The sequence below is a fragment of the Neopsephotus bourkii genome, unplaced genomic scaffold (genome assembly GCF_033783945.1).
Source record: "Neopsephotus bourkii isolate Nb327-2 ecotype Australia unplaced genomic scaffold, CSIRO-AGI_Nbou_v1 NB_1634, whole genome shotgun sequence".
NCBI classification, from domain to species: domain Eukaryota; kingdom Metazoa; phylum Chordata; class Aves; order Psittaciformes; family Psittacidae; genus Neopsephotus; species Neopsephotus bourkii.
Genome location: NW_026902109.1, coordinates 1,198,913 through 1,212,243, shown reverse-complemented (window position 1 = coordinate 1,212,243; position 13,331 = coordinate 1,198,913). Strand labels below are relative to the sequence as shown.

Below are 13,331 nucleotides of genomic sequence, written 5' to 3'. Positions count from 1 at the left end.
CGAACCATTTCTGCCTGGATTGCTACACTGCCAGTTTGGGCAATGAGCAGGCAAAAATAGTACAGAATAATCACTGTTAATCCACAGTGTGCAGCTGGCATTTCTCTGTCTGCAAGTCCACCAGTGTTTCAGTGACTGAGATATTTGCCCTCAGTGCTTTGTAACTGCAATGACCTAGGAAAATCCTACTGCGAATACAAAGCCCAGAGTGGTAAAAGAATTCTCTCAGCATTGGCTGATGAGGGAGGGGCTGGATCCCTTATGCTTGAAGCAGTTCAGAACAACAGTTGTAGAATTCAGTGTCCTAGTTCAGACACTTAAATTTATGTGGCAGATTTCCATGCAGTTTTTTTTAATTTCAGGGACTCTCTCCTATTTTCTAATAGGTGATCTTGTTACATACACTAAAGGAATGACAAGAAAGACTTTGGACATCATTAACCTCCAAAGATTTTTCAAGTTGTAGTCAATAGTGCTCTGATTAACGTTTCCCTGGCAGTTGCACATCTCTACACACAAGATGTCAAAGACAGATTAGATAATACAGAGTTCTTTGATGTAACTATACATTAGATCGCATACGAGACTGAAAGTCAAGATTACTTTGAACTGTTAAATCCCAAATTTGGGCTCACTTTTTGAATAAATCATGTAACTACCAGGTAGTTACGGTATGGCACATGATATTTCTATATTCTCAAACTGTGAATGTTTAATTTCAGAAATTTTTGCATCAAAAAGTAATTTGTTCCTCTAATATAAACTATTTCATCAGGTTTGTAATACAATCCTGGTGTTTATTTTCCCGCCAAAAGTGCTTTCTGTTACTGATTTTAAGGGTACAAGTTCAATATCGTAAGTTCTGAGAGGTGCTCTGAAATTCATCACAAGAAGTTTGATCATAGGGCTCTACATTTTATTGTTGTCTTCTTTATAGTAAGTTAGTGAATAGCTAGTTCAGTCATATGTCACAAAATGAAACAAAAGTTTTCCAGTGAATTATTTTTGTTTGTTATTGAAAAATTGTAATATTTCACTGTTGCATGAGGAATAACTGCTAAGAATTTCTAGAGTGGGAAATGATGTGTCATTATTTTTGACACCCCACCCCATCACACAAAAAGAGGACAAAATAATGAGGATCTCTGCCCCTGCTGGAGTGTAATGCTGTGTGCTGGGGCACATGGGCTGCAGTGGAGCCTGGCCGTGTTCTGCCCTTCTTGCTGCTAGGATGGCTCTGTACCTGCAAGGCCACTTTCCTTAGCTATGGGGGGATATAGGCCAGTGACATGTCTGTAAGTGGTCATTACCAAGCCTGAGAGATACAGGGGGAGGGAAGGGTTGTTCTGTCTCAGCAACCTGAACTACTTAGGGAATCTGGTGCCAGATACCTTAGCTGTATCTGTCTTCTCTCTTGCATGTTTTATTGATGCTTAAGACCAGTCAGATCTGATCCATCAGATCTGCTGGAAGTGATGTGCCCTCTTTCCAGAATGCTGTAGACTTATCTCAAGACATACAGACATCTGCCTGCTGCCACAGATATGATCATTGACCTTGTCCTTGGGTGGAAGTGTTCTGCGCAACTTGCTATTCCTTTGGCATCACATGGCTTGTGCCAGCACAACTCTTTCTAATTCTTTGAAATAAGGCATGCATAACATGGATGTGAGAGACAAAATCAGATTTAACTGCCTGTGTGTTAATGCAGCTGTCAGTGATGCATGTAGTGCTTATAACCTGTTGCGGACATGAGACTTCCAGCAGAGTGAGGCTGGGAGTGCAGCAGTTGCACGTAAATCATACATAAAACAGCCAAACAAACTAAAATAGCAGGTACCTTGTCAGTAGGACTACCTGGTAGCTCAGGATGGGTTAGTAAGCACAGGTAATGCTTATTAAATTCTGCAGGTCTTACTATTATGATGGTTTCACTGTATCTTAGTAAATTAATGTATCAAGTAAGTAGGGATTGATGATGAGAAGTCGACATATAGCATCTACATGCTTGTGCATGTTAGTTTCCAGTAGTGACACTGGCTAAACATAATTTATTCAGTCTTCTAATCGAAATATCAGTTGATTTTGATATCAGAATAACTCACTGTTTTCAGATAAATGCATAAAGAAAGCAGTCATACTGACTTTTGTAACTTAAATTAGGAAATTAAGTTAGTTAATTAAGTTAGTTAAATTAAGATTTTAACTAATCTTAAGAAAAAAAAAAGAAAATGCATTCTAAGTTTAAATGCTGTAGGAAATATAATGGAGTCCTGCTTCAAACCCTCCAGAAATTAATTTATAGATGTGACATTGCAAACAGACCTTTAACTACAGCAGCACTGCCAAGTGCTGATATAATTAAGTGGTCTGTTTAAATGGCATAAATTAAATTAATCCAGATGAGCACCTTAAGACCTGAGTAAACCAAAGATGAGATGAGGAATTTAAACCATATGATCTGATATCTGTTTACATAAGGCTTCACAAACCACTTGCTTCCTTACTCTTTTGCTTCCATGGGAGAGTACTGATTTCTTCTGCTCTGGTAGTCAGGCTTGGTGAAAAAGCTGTATAGTAACTGCCTTATTGCCTTGTATGACAAATCTTGTTGAATCTCTCAAAAAAAGAGAGAGATAAATAAACCTCAGGATTTAACTTCCAAGTTAAAAGACGCTAATCAGTGTTCTTATCCATTATTTACTACTCAACTAGCAAGGTGTTTACCAATAGTACATGCATTGTTTTGATGAGTAAACTTAAGGCGTAAGGTAATTTCTGCATTGCTCATTAGAACATAAAGTTGATGTCATGTTTATAAGGTGTGCCAGCATGTGTTTAAAAGTATTTAATGTATCCCAGCATGCACTTGGAAAACTACCTGTGCAATAATCCTCATGTTTCTGTGGCTGCCTACAGTCCAGTGCTGTATCCCTGGGCAGCACGTCAGTTAATACCATACGTTCCTCTCCAGATCATTTTCTACCAGACCAGTTTCTTGTTTTATGTTTCCATTGTCAATGAAGTTGAAGTCAAATTAAACAGATGGTTGTTCAACATCAGTGTTTCCAGAGAACTTGTAGGAATTTTTAAAGAATGATCATTTTACATAAAGGTATCTCAGTAGCAATCTGAGGGGATAGAGCAAATAATGGATAAAGTGATAAATGTAACTGAAAATGCAGATTATGGATTTTCAGTGATATCCAGATAAGGAAAAATAAGTTTCTTTGTTTGTTTTGGTTTTTTAACCAGTAGTACTGAAACATTTTAAATACTTGAACATTTTTTTCTAATATTTGCCTAATTGTTTCTATCCTCCACTGTTATTATTTGGACTTGTTTTGCAGCCAGTATTCTCTCAGGAGGAGAGTTCTCATAATACTACTATCCCTGTATAGCACTTCTGTGACACTCTCATAGTCACATTACAAAATAATAATTCAGGAAATATTCTTCCCCAATGTAATAGCACATTAATATCATTATTAAAATAAACAAAGGGAAAGGCAAAGCAAAAAAAGCTGCTTCTCATATTTTAGGTTTTATGCAGATAGTTTTTTCCTTTCCTGAATATTTCCACTTAAGAAAGAAAAATAAAAATCTTTACACTGAGTCATTATTGTAGCATTATATTTCTTCCTTTATTTGGGTAGGATGAATACCTAATGTTTTCTGCCTTCTGAAACTATTCCTTCTCTCTTTGAGTTCCTTAAAGTCCTCAGGGAATTTGTGGGTTTTTTTTTATATCTGCCCTGATTTAAGCAAATGCTATTGCTAATTAGTGGAAGTGCAGAAGATGCTGACATTTATTTCTTGCCCTCACCCAGGAGCAGCTCATTTGTATGAGGAACAGAAGATACTTTTTCAAAACTTTTCTGTCAGCTTTTCATTCAGGAAAGGGTATGGCCCTTTGAACCTCAATCTAAACCAGTAAATATTGTTGTAGCGCTTTTTAATCACAGAAACACGGAATACCAAGGGTTGGAAGGGACCTCAGAAGATCATCTAGTCCAACCCCCCTGCAAGAATATGGTACATCACACAGGAACTTGTCCAGGTGGGCCTTGAATATCTCCAACGTAGGAGACTCCACAACCCACCTGGGCAACCTGTTCCAGTGCTCTGTCACTCTCCCAGTAAAGAAGTTTCTTAATGTCTGACTTTATAACTCTGCTTGTGCTTTGTGCAGGGACTGGAAAGATTTTGATGGTGATTGAAATAATTCAGAATTGAAGCAGTCCTCAGCAAACATCCTTGTTCTCTTGTTAGTCTTTTGACATCTTTTCCTCCAAAGTGGAGATGACATAAATAGTGAAGAGCATTCTTCTTCTTCTTCTTCTTCTTCTTCTTCTTTTTTGAAATTAAAAACTTTTTAAATAAACTCACTTTAAAGAAAAAAGAAAAGTTGTCCTATGAAGTCTTCTCAGAGTGGTTTACCTCCTTCAGTTTTCCAGTTGCTCAGAATTTTGAATAGATTTGTTCTCCTCCTTAGGTTCTGTTGATCTAAGCAGTTTTGCAACTAAAGCCATCACAAAGCTCTGCTTCATGTTATTTTTGTGATACTAATGATAATGTTAAATATACAGGAAATTCATTCCAGAGGCTGTCTCTTCATTTTTTTATTCCATATAAGCTATTGTGAATCTGGAGGATCATCTCATTAGGCCGTGTAGAAGGTTCTTGTGCAGGTTAGAGAAAAGCAACGAGGTCAGTGCCAATACAGTCTGATTGCAAACCCCTTGCAAGTGTGACTGAGGATCTCACTTCACCTCTGTGAGACTGTGAATCTCACTCAGATTTTTCCACTGAAAGATGTGAGTGGAAAAGATTTTCTACTTTCAAGTAGAAATGAGGAGGGCAAGTGCTGGAAACATCTCTTCAAAAAAACAACTCTCTTTCCATGGGTGTTTCAAGTGGTGATTATCATCTACATGAAGAGTGTAGGAAAACCAAGACATTGTCAGCAAATTGTATTAGTTACTACTACAGCTATTTGGAGACAAGCCTGTGCTAGCAATCAGGAAGCCTAAGCGGTTTGAATACTCTTGGAGTTTGTTCTGTCTACCCTGGAGAATTTAACAGCCAAATATACATCCACTAAAAAGTCCTCGGGGATGTTGAAACATATGCAGAATAAGTGTCATTGTCTATTTGTTCTTGACAATATAATTTAATATTGGTTTAATCTTAGTAAAATGTAGGAAACCATTGGCTTTAGAAAGAGCTTGTAAGCCCTTGTGGAAGGAAAAAAGCAGCAAAAATGTAACATTAACATCTACACAGGCTTACGAACTTCTCCAGAGAATTTGAAGTAGAGCAATTCAAACCTAGGGTTTGGTTTATATTAGGAGTGCATTGGAGCACATGCTTATCTCATTTTGTTGTATTTTTGTCTGTAACCATTTTTTTTTTTTCAATGTACTGCTTTTATGACGTCCAATAATATCAGGTTTGTGTTTCCTATATTCATTTTGTATCCTGTTTTATTTTGTAGGTTGCACCAGGTGCCATTCCTGTAGGTATTTGGTAATATGTTTGCAAAATTTTCCTTTTGTTTTAATTGTGCAGTTTCTTTATTTCCCCCGTTCACTTTCATTCTTCTCTGCCCTGCCAGTGTTTTGAGACTGGGACTGTTCCTTGTTTTGAAAAGCCTGCAAAGAGCCCTTTAAACACATTAGATTAAATTTATTTATGGCATAAAGTTGTACTGTGGTTATGTTGTGGCTGCTTTATACTGATTAAATAATTACATATCCTTATAGAAATTTTAAATGCAGCAAGAAGTTGTTGCATTGTGGGTTTTTTTTTAATTTAAGATATAATTACTAGTTGGTTCGAAGCATGTGAACCCCATCAGGTTTGAACTGTGTCCTTGAAATGGTCTTTGCAGGTTGCATGTATGCTCTCTTGTGTGGATTCTAATTTTCTACTTAAAATTGTATGCTAAACAATTTAACAGATATAAGCTCGTCTACTGACCCATTAATGTAGTCAGAAATCATAGTGTTTAAGTCCAGGCCTCAAAAATAAAATGCTAGGATGAAAAATTAAAGTATTGGAAATACGGTTGGCAGCGTAGGTGGATTGTGTTCTCTCACAGGATCTGCAACATAAAAAGTTCGATTAAGTTGAGTAGACTTTCAGCATACTCTTTGATAAAAATGTAAAAGCATAACAATGCCAAAATTAAGTAAATAAATTATTTTGTATGTCCAACATGCATGGAAGGTAGTAGAAACAGGCATTGATTGCAGGAAAGGCAATTTAACATACACATTAGGATAAAATTTCTAATACAAGAAAGCTAAGATATAATATAGATTGCTTGCGGAGTGTATGGAATCTCCATCACTGATTTCTTTCTCAAGAACAAATTAAGAAAAAAATACTGTTTATTAGTGTTCAAAATGGCATGACAAGCAAGAACTGTAACAACTAACCAGGGGTTTTCTAAATTAAATTTTTGACTGACTTTTTAGTGTCTACAAAGTGAACAATTATTGGCAATTACCTTCTGTAATTTTTCATGGAAAAGAGAGATTGCAATTTCCATTGCTAGCAGAAAAATGAATTTTAATTTTACTGAAAGCTGGCATAGTTGCAGCAAAGCTTTAGGCAATAGGAAACCACTCATTTGGAACACTTTGATATTTCTTTCACATAGCTTTCAGCAACTGAAATGGTTTCTCATTTAAATAGTATAATCTCAGCCTTCCATAATGTGTGCTTTAGAGTATTTTGGATTGCTAAAATAAGTTTCTCTTTTTCCTTCTGTTGTACTAATCTGTCCTCATAGTTGTTCACTATGATACTTAGTGCATGTTAGTGTTAGCTCCAGTGTTTATGCCTGCTATACTGTAGAGATTGGTTAACTTTCTAGTGGTCTGTTTTCCTTTTTTTAATTATGTAGGAATGACAGTAATCATGAAATCATAGAATAGTTTGGGTTGGAAAGGACCTTCAAAGGTCATCTAGCCCAACCCCCTTGCAATGAGCAGGGACATCTTCAACTAGATCAGGTTGCCGAGAACCACAGCCAGCCTGGCCTTGAATGTCTCTGGGGGTGGCACAGCTACCACCTCTCAGAGCAACCTGTTCCAGGATTTTACTACCCTTATTGTAATGAATTTTTTTTCCTCATGTAAGAGTTAACCTTCTAGAAGCATTTTGGATTCAGGTTAAGGAAATGTTCAGAGAAGAATGAAATGCTACTTTTTGGAGAATTTATTGAATTCAGCTATTTCTGATTGCACTGTGTCCCCTACCAGAGGCAGGTTCTGTAGAATTGCATTGGAAAATAGCTGGTAAAAATACTTTTCAAGTTATGCCTTACGCAGCCACTGGATTTTGTGTTATGTTTTATTCATGGTACTAGTCCTCTGATTCCTCATCTTCCCAAGGGCAGTTCAAAAGAGGTTTTATAGGACTTGTCTCCCAGTCTTTTGTCTTTTGACCGATCACATTTGCATTCCTCATTTCTAACCTCACCTCATATAACAGAAAGAAACTAAATAACTAATGACAGAGAGTAGCACATTAAGTCAGGTTAAATTACCCAGATTACAGGTTACCAGGGCACAGAAAGGTTGGTTGGAATACTGTAGGCAATAAAAGGTAATATAGCTTATTTTAAAACTTAACTGTAATGTAATGTGACCCTTGCAGTCTAATTAGTTTAATAACTCAATAGCATCTTTAAAGAAGTGGGGGAAGATGTTGAGATATTTCATCCTGGTCACAATTCACATTTCTGTCATTTCAACAACACAGACATCTCAGAAAAGTGATTTTGGGGGCTTTTCACAACTACCAGGCCATACAGAACTTAAACCCTCTTTTTTGCCTGCTCTGTGCTGGCGTCCAGCAGACTACAGGGTAAGGACAAAAGGTAGGAAGCCCATTTTGCAGCTTTATATCACTCTGGTAAATTTTCATTGGAAGAAACTGGCTTGAAGTTCTGGACTTTAATTAATCTGCTCTGTTTTCTATAAATACAGTAATAATTTCTGATTCTGTCCATGGCAGAAACATTCCTCCCATTCTTTGTTAGCTGAAATACAATTTGCCCACAAATTAATCTCATTTTTTTTTCCCTGGGCAACATTTCATTCTTCTTCCCCATACTCTTATAATCTGCCAACCATGGTAGGAGAGAGGATAGAAATGGAAGGATGAGTTCCTGTGTGGTTGCTCAGTGTATCTCACAAAGCAATACCTTTTCTTTATGTTGTCACATTGTTTTGCACACAGCATTAGAACTGCAACACCACTTTTGGTGCTCACCAAAGCATGTACAACACTTTTGTTACTTGAAATCCAGACTTGAAATCTGTGTTCCCAGCAAGCCACCTAGAGAAGTCATGAGTAGAAAATTTACAATGCCTTGATTTGTTTTTCATTTGGTTCTTTGGGTTTTTTTTTTCCTCCTTACTTTAAAATGTTACTTACTATTGAAAATTTTACTGCAGTTGGCTTACTATGTTTTTCACCTGATCATTTGAGAGATTCATAATTCTACAAATTCTGAATCAATTTATCTGAATTCTTTTTGAGAATAGTTAGGGTTGGAAAGGAGCTTAAGATCATCTCATTCCAACCCCCCTGCCATAGGCTGGGACATCTCACACTAAACCATGTCACCCAAGGCTCTGTCCAACCTGGCCTTAAACACTGCCAGGGATGGAGCATTCACAACCTCCCTGGGCAACCTATTCCAGTGCTTCACCATCCTTACAGTAAAGAACTTCCTCCTTATATCCAATCTAAACTTCCCCTGTTTAAGTTTTAACCCATTGCCCCTTGTCCTATCACTACAGCCCCTAAGGAAGAGTCCTGCCCCAGCATCCCTTTAGGCCCTCTTCAGATACTGGAAGGCTGCTATGAGGTCTCCATGCAGCCTTCTCTTCTCCAGGCTGAACAGCCCCAACTTTCTCAGCCTGTCTTCATATGGGAGGTGCTCCAGTCCCCTGATCATTCTCGTGGCCCTCCTCTGGGCTTGTTCCAACAGCTCCATGTCCTTTTTATGTTGAGGACATCAGAACTGCACACAGTACTCCAAGTGAGGTCTCATGAGAGCAGAATAAATGGGCAGGATCATTTCCTTCGACCTGCTGGTCGCGCTCCTTTTGATGCAGCCCAGGATACGGTTGGCTTTCTGGGCTGCGAGCGCACACTGCTGGCTCATGTTCATTTTCTCATCAACCAACACCCCCAAGTCCTTCTCCTCAGGGCTGCTCTGAATCTCTTCTCTGCCCAGCCTGTAGCTGTGCCTGGGATTGCTCCGACCCAGGTGTAGGACCTTGCAGCTGGCATGGTTAAACTTCATGAGGTTGGCATCAGCCCACCTCACAAACGTGTCAAGGTCCATCTGGATGGCATTCCTTCCCTCCAGCATATCAACCGAACCACACAGCTTGGTGTCATCGGCAAACTCGCTGAGGGTGCACTCAATCCCACTGTCCATGTTTGAAGAGTTTTTAACAGTTTTGTAGATTGAGTTCATCATGCTATTTGTACTCTGTGCTTATATAAATTTCAACTAAAATAAGCACTTGCACTGAGTAGTTGGAAACTTAATGATATATATGAATTTATAATCAAATATTCTTTTTTTAATATTATTTCAAGACCAAGGATCCCCAGCTCCACCTCTTTCTGAATGATTACAATACGTTTTTCACTGTGACTCAGAGTGGCATCACCCGCTACCTCACCTTGCTGCAGCCTGTTGACAGAGAAGTCCAGCAACTTTACACCTTCTCGGTAAGCTAAATGCATTTCAAGGCACACTGTGCATTGTTCAGAACAAGTGTTGAAAAATCATTAGTTATATCGTCATTGTAGATAATTAAAATGGCACAGAAGAAGAAAAACAGTGAAGGATGAGCAGCAGCAATACCAGGGGCTGGGGGAGTTGATATTTAGGGTAGGGTTCTCTTCCAAAATTCAAGTGTTTGGTTTGATAATAACATTTGAGATCCCCCTACTAGCATCATCTCCATGATCCCAGTCTTGTACACTGCTCCTCAACACCCTCACATGACAGTCTGCCCTTCTCCTTTGTACCTGGCATGGTCTTTGAGGCTACCTTTGCCTTTCCTTCTCTTGGCCCTTGAGCTAGGAAGGTGTGACACCTCTCCATTTTATTTTAGTACAAAAAAAAAAAAAAAAAAGCAGGCTAACAGAAAACACAGCCAGCAGCCTTAAAAAAAAAAGGAAAAAAGCAAAAAAAAAAAAAAAGTTTAAATGGACCTAATACTCCCTCAGGATTTGCTGTGCTCTCAGTAAGCATCTTAACAGCCTTAAAGTAATTTGCAAAAGTGCTATAAGGAAGTCCCTTTCGTCTCCAGGGGTTCCCAGTTAAGGCTTTTTCTGTCCGTTTAGCATTTGAAAGGAGAGCTCAGATTTCCTCTGCCGAGTAAGAAGGCCTTCGGTTCTTTTAAGTCCCACCTTAAAATGCTGTCTCTGAGGTTTAATATATGTATAGCAGCTCCTGTGTGTGGCCATGGCCACGTGGGAATTGCAGTTAGACAGGTTTGTGAGCTGTTGTGGCCAGGCCCTGCTCCTTGAGGATTTTCAGTACAGCTGGGGACATCCTCTGCCCTTCCAGCAATGGACTGCAGCATGGATTCTGGACCTAATCCTGCGAAACAGTTATTCACTCTCATTGCTCTTGCTAATCTGACAAAGTACTTTTTAAAGGCATTGTTTTATTTTGCTTTTGCCCCGAGTCTTGCATACTGCAGGCTCAAGCTTAGCTGATGCCTCCTGTAATTGAAGACAAAAATGAAAAATGAAGTGCTGACTTTTAGTTGTCATACTGTATTTCATAGTTGGAATTATATTAAGAGCACACCATTAAATTATGTTCCTGTTCTGCTTTATTTTTTTACCCTGAAGATGACAGCTTCTGATGGTGTACAGGAGAGTATCCCAGTGACTGTCAATATCCTGGTGATTGATGCAAATGACAATTCTCCAACCTTCTCCAATATATCATACAGTGTCAAGATTTATACCGATATGAGTCCTGGGGAAGGCGTTATAAAGGTAATTTCAGGTCTTTTTATTAGCTTTAACTCACTTGTTAGTGGTAGATTGTGGTCTTAGTTCAAACTGGAAATACATTGAAACCAGCTAGAAATACAGTTTGTGTATCTCCATCCATGTTGTTACTTGCATATCTATTAAAAAGTTGCTAAATACTAAATGATAGGCCTGTTCAAGCTGGTCATCTGAAGTTTCACAAAACCTTTTCATCCAAAAAATATTGAAAGAAAAAGTGCTCTATAATGTTAGCAGGATATTGAAATAAAGCATTTTGGAAGCACAGGTGAACAGTTCAATAGAACATAACCAGAAATGTTTTACCATGTCACAAAACTGTTTGGCTTTTACAGAAGCCTAAGTTGGTTGGTTGTATAGCAAATGAGCAGTGAAAAATGTGTGTTGAACACATTTTTCAGAGGCCCAGAGAGAGAAACAGTTTTAATTAAAGTCTGCAAGCACTGATTTATATCACACACTAGAGGTCAATCTGGTTGCACTGGAATTATTTGAAAAAGACTTTTTTGGGTTGTAAGTCTTCTAAGATCTCAGCCATGCTCCTGAGGGCTTCTAGACTAGATAATGAGAAAGACAAGATGTTGTTACTGGAGGTTGCCATTCAAGGATGGTAAAAGGCAGTGGGAATACTGGGGGAAAAAACACCCTCATCAGCTGACTTACATAGTAAAGTATAATTTTCTGTAATATGATTAGGTATATAAGGTTTAACATCAGGAGCTGTATTTCTGATATCTCATAAAAATCATATCTCCCTGTATAAATGTGGATTTTGCAAATAAATACATTTACTTGATATTTAAGGTAGAGAGATACATACAGTGCTGAATTTTTATTTTTTTTATCCTGAAACCTAAGCAGTCTAGTCCGAAAATAAGTCATTAGGATTGCCACATGGCCTTGGTTGCACAAAGGCAAAGGAGATGCTATGGGTTTAAAGTATTTGAGTATCTAAATGGTTTTTCCCCTTGAAGGTACATCTGCCAGGAAACAAGGCAGAAGTTGCTACTAGGTGAGATTGTAACATGTAAAAAGTTGGCCTTAAAGATGCTATGAGCTGCCTGTGTTGTGTTTATGATACTTAGGAGAAAGTAGAGCAGTGACTATGCTTTTCTAAAACAGCTGCAGTGCTTAAGGATTTCTGTGTGCAAAGGGAATGTGCACACTTCCTGATGTTTCAACTGCAAGTATTTTCAGACCCTGAAGGTGTGCAAAGAACAAAATTATGAATTCCTCAGTAAACTGTTCCTTCTCGGGAAAAGCAAGGGGGCGGCTCCTCAAGGCCATCTGGAATAGCCTTTGCCACCTTAGCTTTTAGTGGAGACACAAATTACTGTGTGAGCAGGTTTGGTCTGAGATACCATTATGTTGCTGTTCCTCCAGCGCTCGTTGCAGCAGTTACGTTTTGCATTCCTGCACTGATGCTGAGTGAGTGCTTGTCATTATATAAACTTTCAGACAGATCAGTGAAATTATGCAGATTAGAAACATTGCAAGGACCAAAAATTGAAAGGGCAGAAACGGGAAGAAGGAAAGTCTAGATGCAAATATAGTCAGAGCATTTTAACTTAGCTAATGCCTGAAGTAGATCTGGAACAGGTACCTTCTAGAATAACATTGTGAAGTTGGAAATTAGTAGAGAAAGGCAGGCCTTAATCTTGCCTTTGCTAAAAATTAATATTCTCTCAGAAAACATGAGAATTCTGAGAGGGAGTTTTTTCCCTCCTCCACACATAATGTGGTCAGAGACAGAGAGTAGAAAATTCTGTCTGTTTTAGAAGAGGGGTTGTTTTCAACTGATCTTATATTGCAAGATTATCTGATTTTATAAACTGACAGAAAAACCTAAGAGTCATTTTAAGATTTCTGTGTACTGTGATAATGCCAGTAATACTGATTTTTAGGCTGCTGGAGTATTTGGGAGGTTGCTTACCTTGTTCTTTTGCCTGGGCTGCAAGCACCAAATCTTTCATTCAGTGTTACAGGAGTATGAAATGGGATTTGGCTTGTGGAGTTATAAGTAGCCACCATTCTGTGGTGCCACAAGTACCCATGGGTTTCCTTAGGCCAGGAAGGTAAGTATGTGCTGCCTGATCACGGTTTGCTTCAGTTTTATAAATAAATATCTTCTCAAATGGAAAACAGACTATTTTTTCCCCCTTCTTAACTGCTAATACAATGATTCTGATGATAAGTTTAGCTTGCTCTCTGTATGTGGAACAAATTAATCTCGTACCCCTATCTCATAATTTAAGAATCGTTTG

General features: G+C 38.3%; 1 protein-coding gene across 15 annotated transcripts in view; it reads left to right on the top strand.

Moving 5' to 3' along the window:
• PCDH15 (protocadherin related 15) overlaps positions 1 to 13,331 on the top strand; it is a 460,786-nt gene that overhangs the window by 256,149 nt on the left and 191,306 nt on the right. For all 15 annotated transcript variants that reach the window (XM_061373834.1, XM_061373832.1, XM_061373828.1 and 12 more), the window contains 2 exons: positions 9,631 to 9,765; positions 10,903 to 11,052. In XM_061373834.1, coding sequence (XP_061229818.1) covers positions 9,631 to 9,765; positions 10,903 to 11,052 — 285 coding nt within the window. The remainder of the gene's footprint in view (positions 1 to 9,630; positions 9,766 to 10,902; positions 11,053 to 13,331) is intronic.